This window comes from Podarcis filfolensis, assembly GCF_964270895.1.
Source record: "Podarcis filfolensis genome assembly, chromosome: 7".
Taxonomy (NCBI): Eukaryota; Metazoa; Chordata; class Lepidosauria; order Squamata; family Lacertidae; genus Podarcis; species Podarcis filfolensis.
The window spans coordinates 12,876,919-12,891,889 of NC_139603.1; the positions used below are offsets into that span (position 1 = coordinate 12,876,919).

The window sequence follows — 14,971 nt, forward strand, 5'->3', positions numbered from 1 at the left end:
TGTATATTTTGGGGGACTAAAAAATTAGAAAATGGGAAGATTCCCCAAAGTTGTTGAGCTTTACCCGACGTGGTCGCTCAAGGCGTGCAGCCCACGCTTTGAGCCTCTCGCTTTGCCACCGTTGCTTCACCCTCCTTTCCCCCCTCCTGCCTTGGTCCAGCCTCGGACTCACTGGGACTGTAAAAGCCATCGCAAAGCAACCCTCTCAAAAACCCTGCACGAGCGCTGCATGCGGGAGACTTCTACCTGTGCGTCCAAATGTGCCTCATGCTCCCCTCCTCCTCCCTGGGGCTGGGGAAAAGGCGCTAATTAGGGGTCATCGTTAAAAACAGGGAAAAGAAAAGCGCATGCTTCCGAGGGGGATCGGGCGAAGTGTCGCCAGGTCTGCTCCAACCTTGCGTGCAAGACTTTGCAAAAACTCCCTGCCCGCCAGAAGGGAGTAGCTTTCAGCACAGGAGGCTGGCTAATTAATCAGCCATTTGCCTCAGTGCCTTGCATGTACAGTGGTACCTCAGGTTACATACGCTTCAGGTTACAGACTCCGCTAACCCAGAAATAGTACCTCGGGTTAAGAACTTTGCTTCAGGATGAGAACAGAAATCGTGCTCCGGTGGCGCGGCAGCAGCGGGAGGCCCCATTAGCTAAAGTGGTGCTTCAGGTTAATAACAGTTTCAGGTTAAGAACGGACCTCCGGAACGAATTAAGTACTTAACCCGAGGTACTACTGTACTTGGCACACTCAAATGGCCACGCAAAAGCTTCAATTAGATTTATTTTTAACTGTGCAACGCCATCCACAGAAATGCACCAAGGCTATTGAGGTAACCTATTTATTTGGGGGAAAATTCATATGTTCCTTAATCCGCCGCTGCCGGCATTGCAAAACCCACCTATCCTCTGTCCCCTCGCCGAAAAAAGCAGCAAATCGACCGCTCAATTGTCGCAACCACAGCCAATCAGAGCAGCCCCTTGACGCAGCCACCAATAACATTCTCCGACTCGTTGCAGCCACCAATCCCACGTCCCCACAATGCACTACCCATGTATAAGACTACCTCCAATTTTTAACATGATTTTTAAAGAAAAAAACCTCATCTTATAGACAGTAAAGTACGGTATTTGTTTGGGACTATTGTAACCAACAGCCACCGACAGAACTGAACAGTTGTGTACGCTTATAATTCCTGGGTAGGGATTGCTAAATGCCATACTCTGGTGAGCCATACTCTGGTGCCCACCCAGTTGAACTACTGTAATGGATTATGCTTGGGGCTGCCCTTGAAGATGGCTTAAAAGCTTCAGTCCATCCAAATGTTTCTGTGCATAGATGGAGCTGTATAACTCCAGTTCTCAAAAAATAACACTGGGTGCCAATCTGCTTCCAGGCGCAATTCAAAGTGTTGATCCTTCGCTTTAATGTCCTAAACAGCTTGGGATCCATATAGTTCATCCCATGTTTGTCCTGCTCACGCATTAAGATGTTCAGCTAAGGCCTTTCCCCAGGTTCCATCGCTTGCTGATCTGCAATATGTTCCCAACAAGGAGAGGACCTTTCCCGAGATGGAACCTCAGCTCTAGAAAACTCTCCCATGGGAGGCTCAACTGGCAAAAATATTACAATATTTTAGATGCCAGGTTAAGATTTTCTTGCTTACTCGGGCATTTTAAAGGGGCTCCATTTGTCTTGCACACAGTGCTTGCTTTTTGCTGCTGCCTTTTAGCTTTTATTGTTTTATGATGAATCACATTTTGCTTCTATTGAATACTTATTATTGTTCACCACTGAGGGAATCTGTTGGGATGAAGAACCATTTAGAATTATTTCAAAAAGATATCCAAGCCTTTCCTTGAAGAAGAAAAAGAGAGGTTAGAAATAAACTATGCAATGCTCACATTTTCTAGTTGCGCAAGATGACTGAAAACCAAGTAAACAGAGATGTCCACAATTGAGCCTGAAAAGCATGTGCCCCTCATTGAAGTACATGGTTCCTTGGTGTCTTCCCCGAGTGTCAGGCCAGCAGTAGCCCTGGTCCTTTGCTGGAGTGGTGAATCCCATGGGGGTTCACCCCAATGTAAGCAAGTGACCAAGTGCTCACTAGGCTAGAGAAAGATGGCTGAAAAACTCAACCTGCTGTAGCCCCACCCACTCCTCTTGTGATGCAACAGCCACATAGCTAGGCTCAAAACTCCACATGGTGATGTAACGGTCACATGACTGGGCTCATAAAAAGTAGGCTATGCTTTCCCATAGCTCCTCTTCCAAGCCATCCCTTTTGCCACAAAGAGCCCGTTCAGGCGACAATCTGGCTCTACTCATGAGAAGCGTAGCCTTGGAGGACAGAAATCCCGCAAGATGGCGGCTTCTCCTCACTTCAAGAATTGGAAAAGTAAAATTACAAGGTGCCCAGTGACCTTATTTACACTCTAGATTAATGGCACTGCTTTTTTTGTTCCACCCTTCCTCCATAGTTTAGGGTGGTACACTTGGGGCTGCCTTCACAGGTCTAACACAGCCGCATCCCAATTCTTTCCAGAGTTTTCTTACAAAATCACATGTTGGTATTGTCTGGGTGATCTTTCCCAGCTTCGCAAACCAATTAGTTCCCTGGTATGTGTTTTGTCTGCATTGACAAAACAGTTAAGTGCCGTTCCTGAAGCTACGAACAAGTTTTGGGTTCAAGTGTTCTTCCCCTTCACTCGCGTATCGGCTGACTTATCCTGGTTTGCTACCCAAGATTAAGCAATAGTTCACAGTTCAGATAGTAACAGCAACCGTGGATTAATAAAAGTCAGGGATAAAGTTCCAGGACATGAGGTGGAGGATCATGGGAGAAGTCCTGATGCTTGTCTCCCACTACATAAACCATGGTTCATGAAGCTGCGAGAGATCAAAATAATTGCTCCACCACCTCAAATCTCTCAAGACTTGTTCAACAGCAGTTTTGGTTTCTTACCATTTACTAGAAATCCCCAATTTGTTCGCACTAGTGTGACATTTCGTGGACACTTCTTTCTTGAGAATTATCGTTTTTGGTTGAACTTAGCACATCCCAGTAGAATGTCCCATGATATACAAAAAAAATTCCCTGCACATTCAAGAAAGATTCCAGCATTATTCACACACCTGCAGCCTTTCGTTATAATGTGCTAGGAAGAACTCTAGCATGACATATGGCACCCTACTCTAACCTTCTCAGAATTTCCTGACTTTGAAATCTCTTCTAGAATTCAAGTAAGGTAAACTTACTTGAACCAGATCCAGTCGTGGACTCTAGGGCTGCTACGCTCATCTCGCTTTATTGGCCGAGAGAGCCGGCGTACAGATTCCGGGTCATGTGGCCAGCATGACTAAGCTGCTTCTGGCGAACCAGAGCAGTGCACGGAAACGCCGTTTACCTTCCCACCGGAGTGGTACCTATTTATCTACTTGCACTTTGACGTGCTTTCAAACTGCTAGGTTGACAGGAGCTGGGACTGAGCAACAGGAGCTCACCCCGTCGCGGGGATTCGAACAACCGACCTTCTGATCGGCAAGTCCTAGGCTCTGTGGTTTAACCCACAGCGCCACCCGTGTCCTTAGAATTCATGTAACCAAGCGCCAAGTTGTCCTGTGACTAAAAGCCCACCCTTTATCTCCAAAAAGGCTCAAAAGCTCAGAAGGGTTGCAAGGACTGGAATATCATAGTGAACTGCAGATAACGTGTTGGTTGCATTTCATATTTGGGCGGGTCAATTTCTGCTTTTTTGGCCCAAGTAGAAAATTCCATTTGTAGTTTAGAAGGGAATAAATCAGCAGTTTGCAAAATGATGTACTGTATTAATATTCAACAGTGGAATTTGATGGCAGAGTGCATCTATGACATCCTCGTAATTTTAATTTCTTAGCAGTATCAAGGGTGGCATGTTCAAAAAGATTCAATTTGGATAAATTGGAAACGTCATTTTTAAATACGGTAAAATATGTTCAGAACAACCATTCCAGGCACAGGAAGAGGCCAGAGAAAAAAGGATGTGGAACACGAGATCTTTGCCTTAACAAGAAAAGAGCCACAGACAAAACTGAAACCTAATGAGAAATCAAAGGGGAGCTGAATCAAAGAATGCTAGAATGCTGCTTTGTGGGGAATTTCTAAAAGGCAGGACGCAACCATGTAAACTGAAGAAAACAAAACAAAACTGGATGTCAGTGCTTACAATAAAAGATGGAATTGACATGAGAGTGACACACACACTTCTTTACCCAAAGAGCCCTGAAATATAAATGTTTAGAACCCACCCTATTCTTGTGATTGTAATTTGTTTTAAACCATTTTTTGTGTTGTATGCTTTAAATTGTTGCAACCCACCCTTGGAAGTTAGAGTGGAGGACAGCTAATAAACTATTATTAATAATACAGTGGTACCTCTGGTTAAGAACTTAATTCGTTCCGGAGGTCCGTTCTTAAACCTGAAACTGTTCTTAACCTGAGGTACCACTTCAGTTAATGGGGCCTCCCGCTGCCTCCACGCAATTTCTGTTCTCATCCTGAAGCAAAGTTCTTAACCCGAGGGACTAATTCTCGGTTAGCGGAGTCTGTAACCTGAAGCGTCTGTAACCCGAGGTACCACTGTAATATTAACAGTAATAGCAGCATCTCATGGTGAGCAGGACAAAGTGCAGTATTGCAGACGAAAGGTTATATTGAGGAAGGAAGTCGTTGTCCCCCCCCCCAAAAAAAAAAGAATCATGAGGGAAGAGACTCCATCAGGCAAGGCCTCCTTCCACCTGCCTTAGTCTACTCTCTAGTCTCTGCTTCTCAATGTGTATTGTATTGTTTCATGTACTTTGGCTTGCCATTGTTTTATTGATCATAGTTTAGATATTATTTATTGTAACTGTTGAGTGGATTTCTGTTTACCTTTTATATGTTGATATTATTATTTTATACTATTCTAAGGATTGTTGAGTGTTACTTTTTTGTTGTTGGTTGCCTATTTTAAAGTTATGTTTTATTATCACATTTTTGTATTGCATTAGATTGTTGTAAGATGTACATTTTTTGTTTCTTCAGCTTGTAAACCGCTGTAAGATAGAAAGATGGTATACAAACTAAAAATGATGATGATGATAACCAAGATGAGAAATGAAGGGTGAACAAAAAAGAACAGTTTCTGAAATAGCAAAAAAGAATGCCAGTATCTGGCAACAGAACTGATGTCCTGGGGAAATAACCAAGGAAAAAACGAAGACCAAAGGTTTTCCTTCCTTAATCAGAAGGCATGTTGGCTCCATTCACAAGCAGTGGCTTTCAAAGCTATGTTTCAGGGAATCCCAATGTTTCTCAGAAGCTTACTCATTTGGAAGACTGGGAATGACCCAAGAAGCATATATAGCTTTGCACAGAACCACCGAACTTCGCCTGCAACAAGCAACCTCAGACAAATGTTGTGTTTATCTTGAGTAGCAGTCTTCAGCTGCACCGGCTGCCAATTAGTTTCCGGACCCAATTCAACGTGCTGGTTTTGACCTATAAAGTCTTAAATGGCTCAGGGCCGCAATTCTGCCTGGACGCAGGTCCAGGGCCTTCTGGCAGTTCCCTCACTGCAAGAAGCCAAGTTACAGGGAACCAGGCAGAGGGCCTTCTTGGTAGTGGCACCTGTCCTGTAGAACGCCCTCCCACCAGATGTCAAAGAGAAAAACAACTACCAGACTTTTAGAAGACATCTGAAGGCAGCCCTGTTTAGAGAAGCTTTTAATGTTTAATAAACTATTGTATTTTAATGTTCTGTTGGAAGCCACCCAGAGTGGATGGAAACCCAGCCAGATGGGCAGGGTATAAATAATAATAATTAATAATAATAATAATAATTCCTCAAGGACCATCTCTATCCGTAGGAATCGTCCCAGACTCTGCTATTCTACATCTCAGAACCAGACCGGATGGATCCTTTGCTGTCACTTAAGCCTCAGGTGGCCTCAGTGGCCTGGAGTGCCTTCCATCAGCTTTGGCTAGTGGCCCAGCTACACCCCTATCCAAACAGAGATATCCTAACTATTGTAGTCTATGCTCTGGTAACCTCAAGGTTAGATTACTGCAACTCGTTATACGTAGGGCTGCCTTGGAAGACTGTTTGGAAACTTCAGTTACTGCAGAATTCAGCGATCAGGTTGCTCGCTAGAGCAAGACGGTTTGAGCATATTACACCAATCCTGGTCCAACTGCACTGGCTACCATTGAGTTTCTGGGCACAATTCAAAGTGCTGGTTTTGGTCTATAAAGCTTTAAATGGCTCAGGACTGCAATATTGCATGGACCGCCTCTTTCCATATGAACCTACCTGGACTCTCAGATCATCTTCTGAGGCCCTTCTTCATGCACCTCCTCCGTGAGGTCCAGAAGGTGGCAACACGAGAACAGGCCTTTTCTGTGGTGGCTCCCCGTCTGTGGAATGTTCTCCTCAGGGAGGCTCACCTGGCACCTTCAATATTTATATTTTTAGGCGCCAGGTGAAAATGTTCCTCTTCAACCAGGTATTTGGCTGAACAACATTCTAGGTCCTTTTAAATGTGTCGGCTGGGGGGTGTTTTGCTCTTATTTTTATTATTCATTTTGTGTTTTATTTTGTTGTGAACTGCCCTGAGACTAAGGAAGGGTGGTATACAAATGTAATACATATCTAAACTTTCCTAGATCCACGTTTAACCCCAGCCTGAAAGATTGGACCATTTTTGCCACACATTTTTGCCCTTCTCCTCTCTCTATTCTTACTTTTCTGTCTGTTGGTAGTCTCTCTCTCATTCTCTCTCTCTTATCTGAAAAGATATCAAGCCATAAAAATGAGAAGTTGTGCTCCTGGCATGCCCCACCTTAAGACTAGGACAGAAAGACAGTGAGACCAAACAACTCTGGTGCAATGTCAAACCATGGTTCTGTGTTCTGTGAATCAGCAGTCAAGAAGCCTTGGTTTCACACACCAGGATTAAGGCAAACCATACTTTACCATTTTATCCAAACTAGCAGACTATGGCTTGCAGAAGTACAAACTGTAGGTTGCTGGGTTGGCTGAAACAGCAAACTGTGTTTTGACTTCAAACCAGGGACTCAGCTACATTAGTTATATATATTTTAAAAAACCTCACACACAACGTTTGGAATGTGCTACAAACAAGCAACACCAAATGGCGCCAGAGAGCAAAAAAAACACCAAACCTGATTTTTACATAGTGGGTTTTTTTTCATTTGTTATAGCAATTTAATTTCTGACTTACTTATAGCTGGTTTTTTTTACAGGAAAAGAGATAGGGAATCATCACCACACCTGAGAAGAGCCGCCCAGGGTTTTTTTATTGCTTTTTCAGACAGCACTATGGTCTGGTGTTAGTTCTGAATCAGCTGCAACTGGGCATGCTAGAATTCTCAGCAATATGCAGCATTTATTTGAGACAAGTTGATGTTATCTGAATGTAGGAAGTTTGATTGCTAGTGGCTTAGAAAGTGTCCGGGCAAATATTTACTTTATATCCAGGAATCAAGAATCCAAACAAGAGTTGAAATGCACTGTGTATTTCAAAAGTTTGGGCATTTTTGGGTTTTTTTTAGAAAAAAAGGTTTAATAAAAATATACTAATTCCATTAAAATGGCCTGTTTCCATGCAGGTGAGGAAAACCCAGAGGGAAACAAGGAGGGTGGAAAGGAAGCAAAACTGAAATGGACTGAAGGACAAAGCTCTTGGCAAACTCTCAGTTCAAACCTCTGACCTTCTGCATGCAACCAAAAGAGTTGGGGAAGAAAAGGCAAAGAAATGGGGGAGAGAAACGGGAGCAGCCCTGACCGCAGCCAGCATGCGGCCCCAAATAGATTACCCCGCAAGAGAATGTGGCCCCCAAGAGGGAAAAAAAACCCTGCTTTCAAAGTAGTTCAAATTACCCACTGAAATAGCAAAATAACTCTGAGCGTTACACAACTTCCTCGATCTAGTTTGTTTCAAAGTCATCCCTTCCCTCTATTTTTAGGAGGCATTTAAAAAATGTAGACCACGAAGTGCTATACTGCACATCAAACCGAGTGGGCCCAGTTATATAATTGCAGGGAACGAGAAAGAACGAGGGGGGAAGGAGAGCACAGGAAGTCTTCGCTTCTCCTGGTCCCGCTTACATCACAGCAGTGTATATGAGGCTCGAAAAGTCAACGCATGAAAGGCCCTCGCGCCGCCTTTTTAATATGGAGGGCAGTATCGTGCTACCAATATTGATCTCTGCCAATAAAAATAAGGAAATTGAAAGTGGCAGGAACGACGCACATGCCAAAGTATTAAGCCCACAAGCACAACAACATCCGTTCAAAGTGTGCGTATTGGAATGGGCCAAAAATGTTACTGTGCCTGTTATTTCAAGCATTAAGGAAACATTTCCATCCAAGTTACAACATGCTGAGAAATACGTCTACCCTTTCCAAGAAAACGGGAAGCACTGCATTGCATTGCTTTGAAGTGCTTATTTCCTTTTGAGGTACCACACTTCTGAAAAGCTAATGGAGATGAGCTGAGATCAGAGCTCTGATCTATACAAAGCAGCCATGGTGGACCGGGGCTGTGGCACTGGGAAGAAGGGGAGCTATCCCTTTTCCACTCGTGCCACTATCCTGATCAATAAATTCTGTGCCTCCACAATGCCAAATCTGCTGTTTGCCCAGCTGGGAAAATCACACATGCTTCCCACAGGCGGCAAACCATGCTCAAAATTCACCAGGCGCATTTTGCACCTGTCCGTTTAAAGGGACGCAGGTGGCGCTGTGGGTTAAGCCACAGAGCCTAGGACTTGCCGATCAGAAGGTCGGCGGTTCGAATCCCCACGACGGGGTGAGCTCCCGTTGCTCGGTCCCTGCTCCTGCCAGCCTAGCAGTTCGAAAGCACGTCAAAGTGCAAGTAGATAAATAGGTACCGCTCTGGCGGGAAGGTAAACGGCATTTCCGTGCACTGCTGTGGTTCGCCAGAAGCGGCTTATGCTGGCCACATGACCCGGAAGCTGTACGCCGGCTCCGTCGGCCAATAAAGCGAGATGAGCACTGCAACCCCGGAGTCGGCCACGACTGGACCTAATGGTCAGGGGTCCCTTTACCTTACCTATTGGCTGTTTGTGACCAAGTGAAGATGCCTGGGCGTGAGAATGGCGCCTGACATCTACACCATCTGGAGGTGCATGCCTGGAAATCCTTAGATCTTGACTGTTTTCACACACTAGCGACACACCCTGTGGAATTCTATCCATTATATTTTATTTGCACAATTGGAATAATGATGATGATGATGATAATAATAATAATAATAATAATAATAATAATAATAATAATTTTTATTTATATCCCGCCCTCCCCAGCTGAAGCCGGGCTCAGAGCAGCTAACATCAAATGAATTTCAGGAACCCAAAAGTCGAACTGAAAAAGACAACTTTCGAGCCACCTGGCCCCAAAACGGCAGCTTGGCATTCTGTTTTAGTTTAAGGAGCCATTCGGCACCCAGCTTATATAGCTGAGTTTCTAACCCTGGAGACAGACTGGGTAGGGGGCAAAGGAAGTCAGAAACCCCTTCTCCCCAAGAATCCAATTTTGAGGATTTTCCACCTTCCCCAGAAAATTTATGGAAATCTAATCAGAGAGCATCTCATATAGTTTGGTCACAAAGTCTGTAGTTCCTATAGCTCAAGAGACCAACATTTTAAGGCTAAATATAAAGGTCATTCCTATATTACAGGCAAAACGAGGCATTCCTACCTCCAATATGCAACACAGCCATCTGATTTTTTTATTTTTTAAAGCATGATTTTAGTTGCTTTTTTGGATTCTCCCCACTTCCTGCAACAAGCAAACATCATGGGAGTGATGTACCATTATTAACTGCACCAAACCAGCCATTGTACAGCATCCCAGCCCCACCACATTCCATTTCAGGCTTTATCTTAATAGGTCCTCAAGCTATTCAACAGCACCTCCAGGCCTCAGCATTGAGGCTCCGAGGACCTATTTTGATTTGTTTGTCCAGTGGAAGCAACCAGCAGTCCACAGTTAATACATTCCACGCCATAAAAAGTTCACCCATCCCAATGACTCAGAGATACTCTTCCATAGCAGCTGCACCATTCCAAAATCAAAGCCCCCTCCCTCTTTGCCGGTCCTGGAAGACCAGTCATGGTGCCCGCCCAAACTCCTACTTGCATGCTTGAAACGCCATTCTGGTATTCCATCCACCCATCCCTGATCTTCCCAGTCCCCCCTCCTTTTTTTTGTTCCTATTGCTGCACTTTCCACCCCATTCATTGTCTATTCTTACCCATACCACCAGGACTTTCCTACAGAGATGTGCATTTATTTGAATGCCTTTCCCAATTTCCCAAAGTCAATGGCTAATCAACACAAAGAAAGCCAAATCAGGTCTTCTTATTTTTTTTAAAAAAACACATGATTTAGGTGGGATTAAATTTAACACACAGCCCAAATCGGTGTGTGTCTTTGCATGCCTGATCTAAGTGGATTCTAAAGAGAAGGATTTGTCAATGATTAGCTCCTGTGTTTATTGTTTAACAGCCTTTCCAATTCTCCCAGTCTTCTCACTACCAATATTCTCAGGGATGCTTTCACTGCAGAATGGCTCAAAGTGGGTAACAACACAGGTGAATCAGAAATCACGTAAAACCTGAAGCAGAACCACCATGGGATAACACATTCTGAACAAGGTTTGCAAATACTGTAGTCACTTCTCTGAGGCAAGAAGATTCAACTCATGGTAGCCCAGGGAAGGGAAATCATATGTTGCCTTTGTCAGGTTTCAAATCCTGCTGAATTCAACAGTCTTATCCCCAGGACAGTGGATACAGCCCCAAACAAGTATCTATAGACAGGTATGAAGACCAGTAAATTTTGCCGACAAATTTGAAAGCCTGTCTTGAAGAGAAGCCAGAATGCTCTGACATAACCCCAGTGCAGAAAATCTTTTCAACAGTAAAAAATTCACTTATGTCTCGCAACGGGCACACACCAGAACATCTTTGTCACGCAGCACAGATCAAACCTAGAGGAAAGCAACCTCAATTGGGCTGGTTAGTGTACCTAGGCAGCAACTCACCCAATTCCCACTATGCCAGAATTGCCTAGGAAAGGAAAACACTCACCCTTGAAGCCATGCAGAATGAATGGGTCTCCCTGCAACTGAGCGCTGCGAGACAATCTAACCACGGCAGTGATGTCCAACAGGGATTATGGGTTCCTGAGGAACATGATCCATGCAGTCTATCCTGGGAGCCCATTTCATACAACAACAACAACAACAACAGAGCTCAGGAGAAAACCAGCCACCTGTCCACACAGCCACCACCCTCAAGGATCATATCTGGCCCAGATTAAGGGACTGTGAGCCGAGAAGCTTGTGATCACCCTTGTATACAAGTTCCCTGACTATAACCAACTCGGGGAGTGGGGAGGAGGAGAATAAAGAGGAGACCCAACAACTGACAGTTTTCATCCTTCCTTTCTCCATATGCCTCCCCCCCCCCACTGCCCCAGTTCTCCGTCAAATAGGGCAAACGCTAGCAAACGAACATTTACTCCAAGCAATCATGGTCTACTCCTTCACTAATAGAGGCAAAATACCTACCTAACTCAGATGCCCCTTCGGTTCTCCAGAGATGAGTCTGCATTTCTTCTCTTTCTCTCTCCCCCCCCCCCAACCTATCCCCACTTCCTAGGCTCGGTCCTTTTAAAGGCATCCAGATGAAGCAAGCGAAGAAGCCCGCTGCCCTATCTTCCCCCCCTCTCCCCACCTCCTTGGAAAGATGATGGTGATGAGCAGCATATCAGCAGCAGAGGAAGAGGAGGAGGAACCAAACAAATTCTGGCAGGAGGGAGGAAAACCCAAAGCGAGAGCTTCTGTCTAAAGCGGCGTTCAGGAGAAGTCTGACAGGCAAGCCGTTACAGGGGGCCTTTCTGCTGGGCTTCCCCTTCAGCCTCCTCCCCCTGCCCCCCCAACAGCAGGCAGGCATTGGTTGGGACAACCCCATGCCTTTTCCCTCTCTCCTTCCAGAGATATCCCTCCCCACCTGAATTCACAGAGCCTCTTTGCTTTTGCTTGGATTTGTCATAACCGGGTACGTTTGCTCCAGAAGCAAAGGGATGTCTGTGACTTGCATATATGATCCCAACAACCACCCCACCCCATTTTCCAAGGGGAGAAAGCGGTTTTTCAGTTCAGCTGCAAGCCCAGAAACATACAGGCCCAACTAACTACTCCTTTCCCACCCCTTACTGTCTTATACAAATCACACAGTCCCTGTGGCCATAAGCAATGGATTCACTGGGAGCCTTGCAACATGGCAGTTTCAGGCGTGCACACACACAGGGCAGGTATCATTAATGTACAGGTTACCTTTCTGCACTTGTAGGGTTTCTGGAAAAGGTCTGTTTTGGAGGAATCACCTGCCTTCTGCGCCTTATCCATTCTGTTTCCCAGCTGCAGCCATTACCCCATCTCAAGCACTCAATAACGAGAATAATAATAATAAAAGTTTTACCACCCTAGGGTAACAGGATACAAGGAGGTTTGGGCAACAGCTGGAGTGACCATGTAAGGAGAGGCTCCCAGCACCTGCCTTGTGTCAAAGTATTTCCCTTACAGCTTAACTATGCAAGATGCATGTCTTCCCCTGCCAACAGCACCCCCCCCCGAAATCCGACCATCTACCAAAATCAATGCACAAAGACAATCAACTGTCCACTCCTTAGGCCAATTTTGTATTAAAAATTAAAATAAAAAAGCTCGCTCCCCAGAAAAGAAAAAAAAAAAACAGACAAAGCCAACTCTATCTTAGCCTCTCTGTAGATTATTTACACTCTGCTCTTCCAAGACTTGCATTTGAACCGCAAATGCAGGCAGGCAGAGATGGAGAGAGAAGAAGCTTTTCATTTTAATAGAAATAAACACACACCCAGAGCTGGAGCCAAAAGCTAGACAAGAAAACAAATGCTCGGTTTTTTTTCCCCCATGGAGGAAGGGAAAGATGGGGATGCGGCTGGGTTGCCATTCCTTGGTTACAGCAGCTGTCTAGAAACAGTGACAAAGGCTGTGGATTATGACACCCAGACACATGCTACAGTCCACAGATAGTCTTGGCCTTCTGTAGTCTATTGACTTTATCAAGGAGGGGAAATCTAGTCTTTAAAGGAGGTGAGGCTGCTCTGAAGAATGGGGCACGATAAGGTACCCCGACTGGCTAAAAGAGAATCTATATCGGGGCTTTGGAGTTGACAGCCAGATCCATCGACCAAATATTAAAGAGACCCTGTAAAACGCATACAACGGTACATATGGCTGGTCCGGGAACACTTGGCCTTTTTCAACGCACGGCCATAGAAATCCTGCAAAAATATGAGGCTTGCCGAGGCAAGGATTGATACCTCCCTCCCCCCCCCCTTTTTTTTATTAGCTCTTGGGCAAGGAAAGCAGCGACACTCCAAAGCGCACAAAACCACCGGACGGGGGAAATAAAATCGGAACGACCGAGATTTCCCTCTCGCTTCCTTCTCCAAACTCCTTGGAAAGGCCAACCCTCTCCTCCCCAACGCCAGACCACCTTTCCCCTCTGGCCAAGCGGAGCGCTCACCCGATCGGAAGAAAGCCGCGATGTCCGCGGAATCCTTGGCGGCGTCCTCCGCCCCTTCGCCGGCCGCGTTGCCGCTGGTGGAGGAGGCGGCGGTGGAGCCGCTCATGGCTGCGAGACGCGGTCGGTGGCTCCTCCGGACCCGAGCGCGCTGCCACCGCCACGCTGACCGGGCTCCTCGCTCCCTTCTCGGCCTGGATCGCTGACAGCAGCCACGAGCTGGGGGGGTCGAGGAGGAAGAAGAGGAGATCTAAAACCTCGGGGGGGCCCGGGTCTCCGGCTTCACCTTCCAGCAAAAACACCCAGGAAGAAGAAATCCATCCAAGAAACGCGGCGGCGGCGCTGGCAATGACGATGGCGCAAGGAGGGAGGGGGAGAGGAGGGGGGAAATGGGGGGGGGGAGAAAAGAAAGGGGCAGCTGGATGGGTGGGTGGATCGATCCGGTTGCACCGGCGGCAGCCAAAGGATCGCAATAATAGATGGAGGCGCGCGCGCGCGCGTGGAGGGATCACAGCTCTGGCAGAGCCTCTCCAGAGAGCGCGTGCATAAGCAATGGGTGCATGCAGGATAGGGGGGAGGAGAAGCAAAGACAATTGCAGGAAGGAGGGGAGGGAGGGCCCATGGGGGGAGAGGGTGGGGAGGGGGGGATGCAATCCGGGAAGAGGGGGGCAGCGGGACGCGCTGGGGGGGGAGCAAGGGCGCCGCAGCCTTTAGGGAGCAGCTGCGCTTTTTTAACAACAGCGCCCTGGGAGGGCGCCGAAGCCGCCCCGCTCCTCCATCTTGCTTGCCATTGCAAAAGGTGGGTGGGGACAGCGAAGGAAGGAAGAGAGGCGATTCCCCGCCCAGGGAAGCCGGGGGTTGGCTGGGGGAAGAGAGAAAGCAGCCTCGGAGCGGGGCAGGAGGGAGGGAGGGAGGGAGGGGAGCGGCAGCCTGTCGGGAAGTTCCGGGCGGCTCCGTGCGCGCTCGGCGAGGCTGCACAGGAAAGAGGCAGTTGGGGCGCGGAGCGAAAGGAAAGATCATTTTGCTATTGGCTGGGGGGGTGCATTATGTGCAAGCGGGGAAATCCCCTTTAATGCCTCGGCGCCGGAGTATGCATTTAATGCGCCTTGATGGCGGGGGGTGGGGAGCAGAGCGCGCCCTCTCTCTTGGGGAGGCCATTGGAAGGTGTGGTTCCTCCTCCCCCAAATGGGGAGCCCATAAAGCGAGGCCGCAGGTCAAGTGCCCTTTCCTTTATGGCAGAAGTGAAACTCTTAAAGCCGAGAGCAGTGAGGAGCGTTGAAAGGTGAAAGTGCTCGCAAGAAGCGGCCTCCCCCGCTTTCTAACCTTTCATTATTAGCAGGAACCTC

General features: G+C 46.8%; 1 protein-coding gene across 5 annotated transcripts in view; it reads right to left on the reverse strand.

Annotated features, from left to right (window-relative positions):
• TRIO (trio Rho guanine nucleotide exchange factor) overlaps nt 1-14,430 on the reverse strand; it is a 268,089-nt gene extending 253,659 nt beyond the window's left edge. For 2 of the 5 annotated variants that reach the window (XR_014550935.1, XM_083624561.1), the window contains exon 1: nt 13,629-14,430. Coding sequence is in view for 3 of the 5 variants with exons in the window: in XM_083624561.1 (XP_083480687.1) it covers nt 13,629-13,734 (106 nt within the window). In the remaining 2 variants the exon portion in view is untranslated. Of the gene's footprint in view, nt 1-11,626; nt 11,718-13,628 lie in introns of those variants that run through there. The other 3 variants (XR_014550936.1, XM_083624560.1, XM_083624566.1) reach the window with 3 other exon arrangements.
• Between the last annotated feature and the right edge of the window lie 541 nt (nt 14,431-14,971).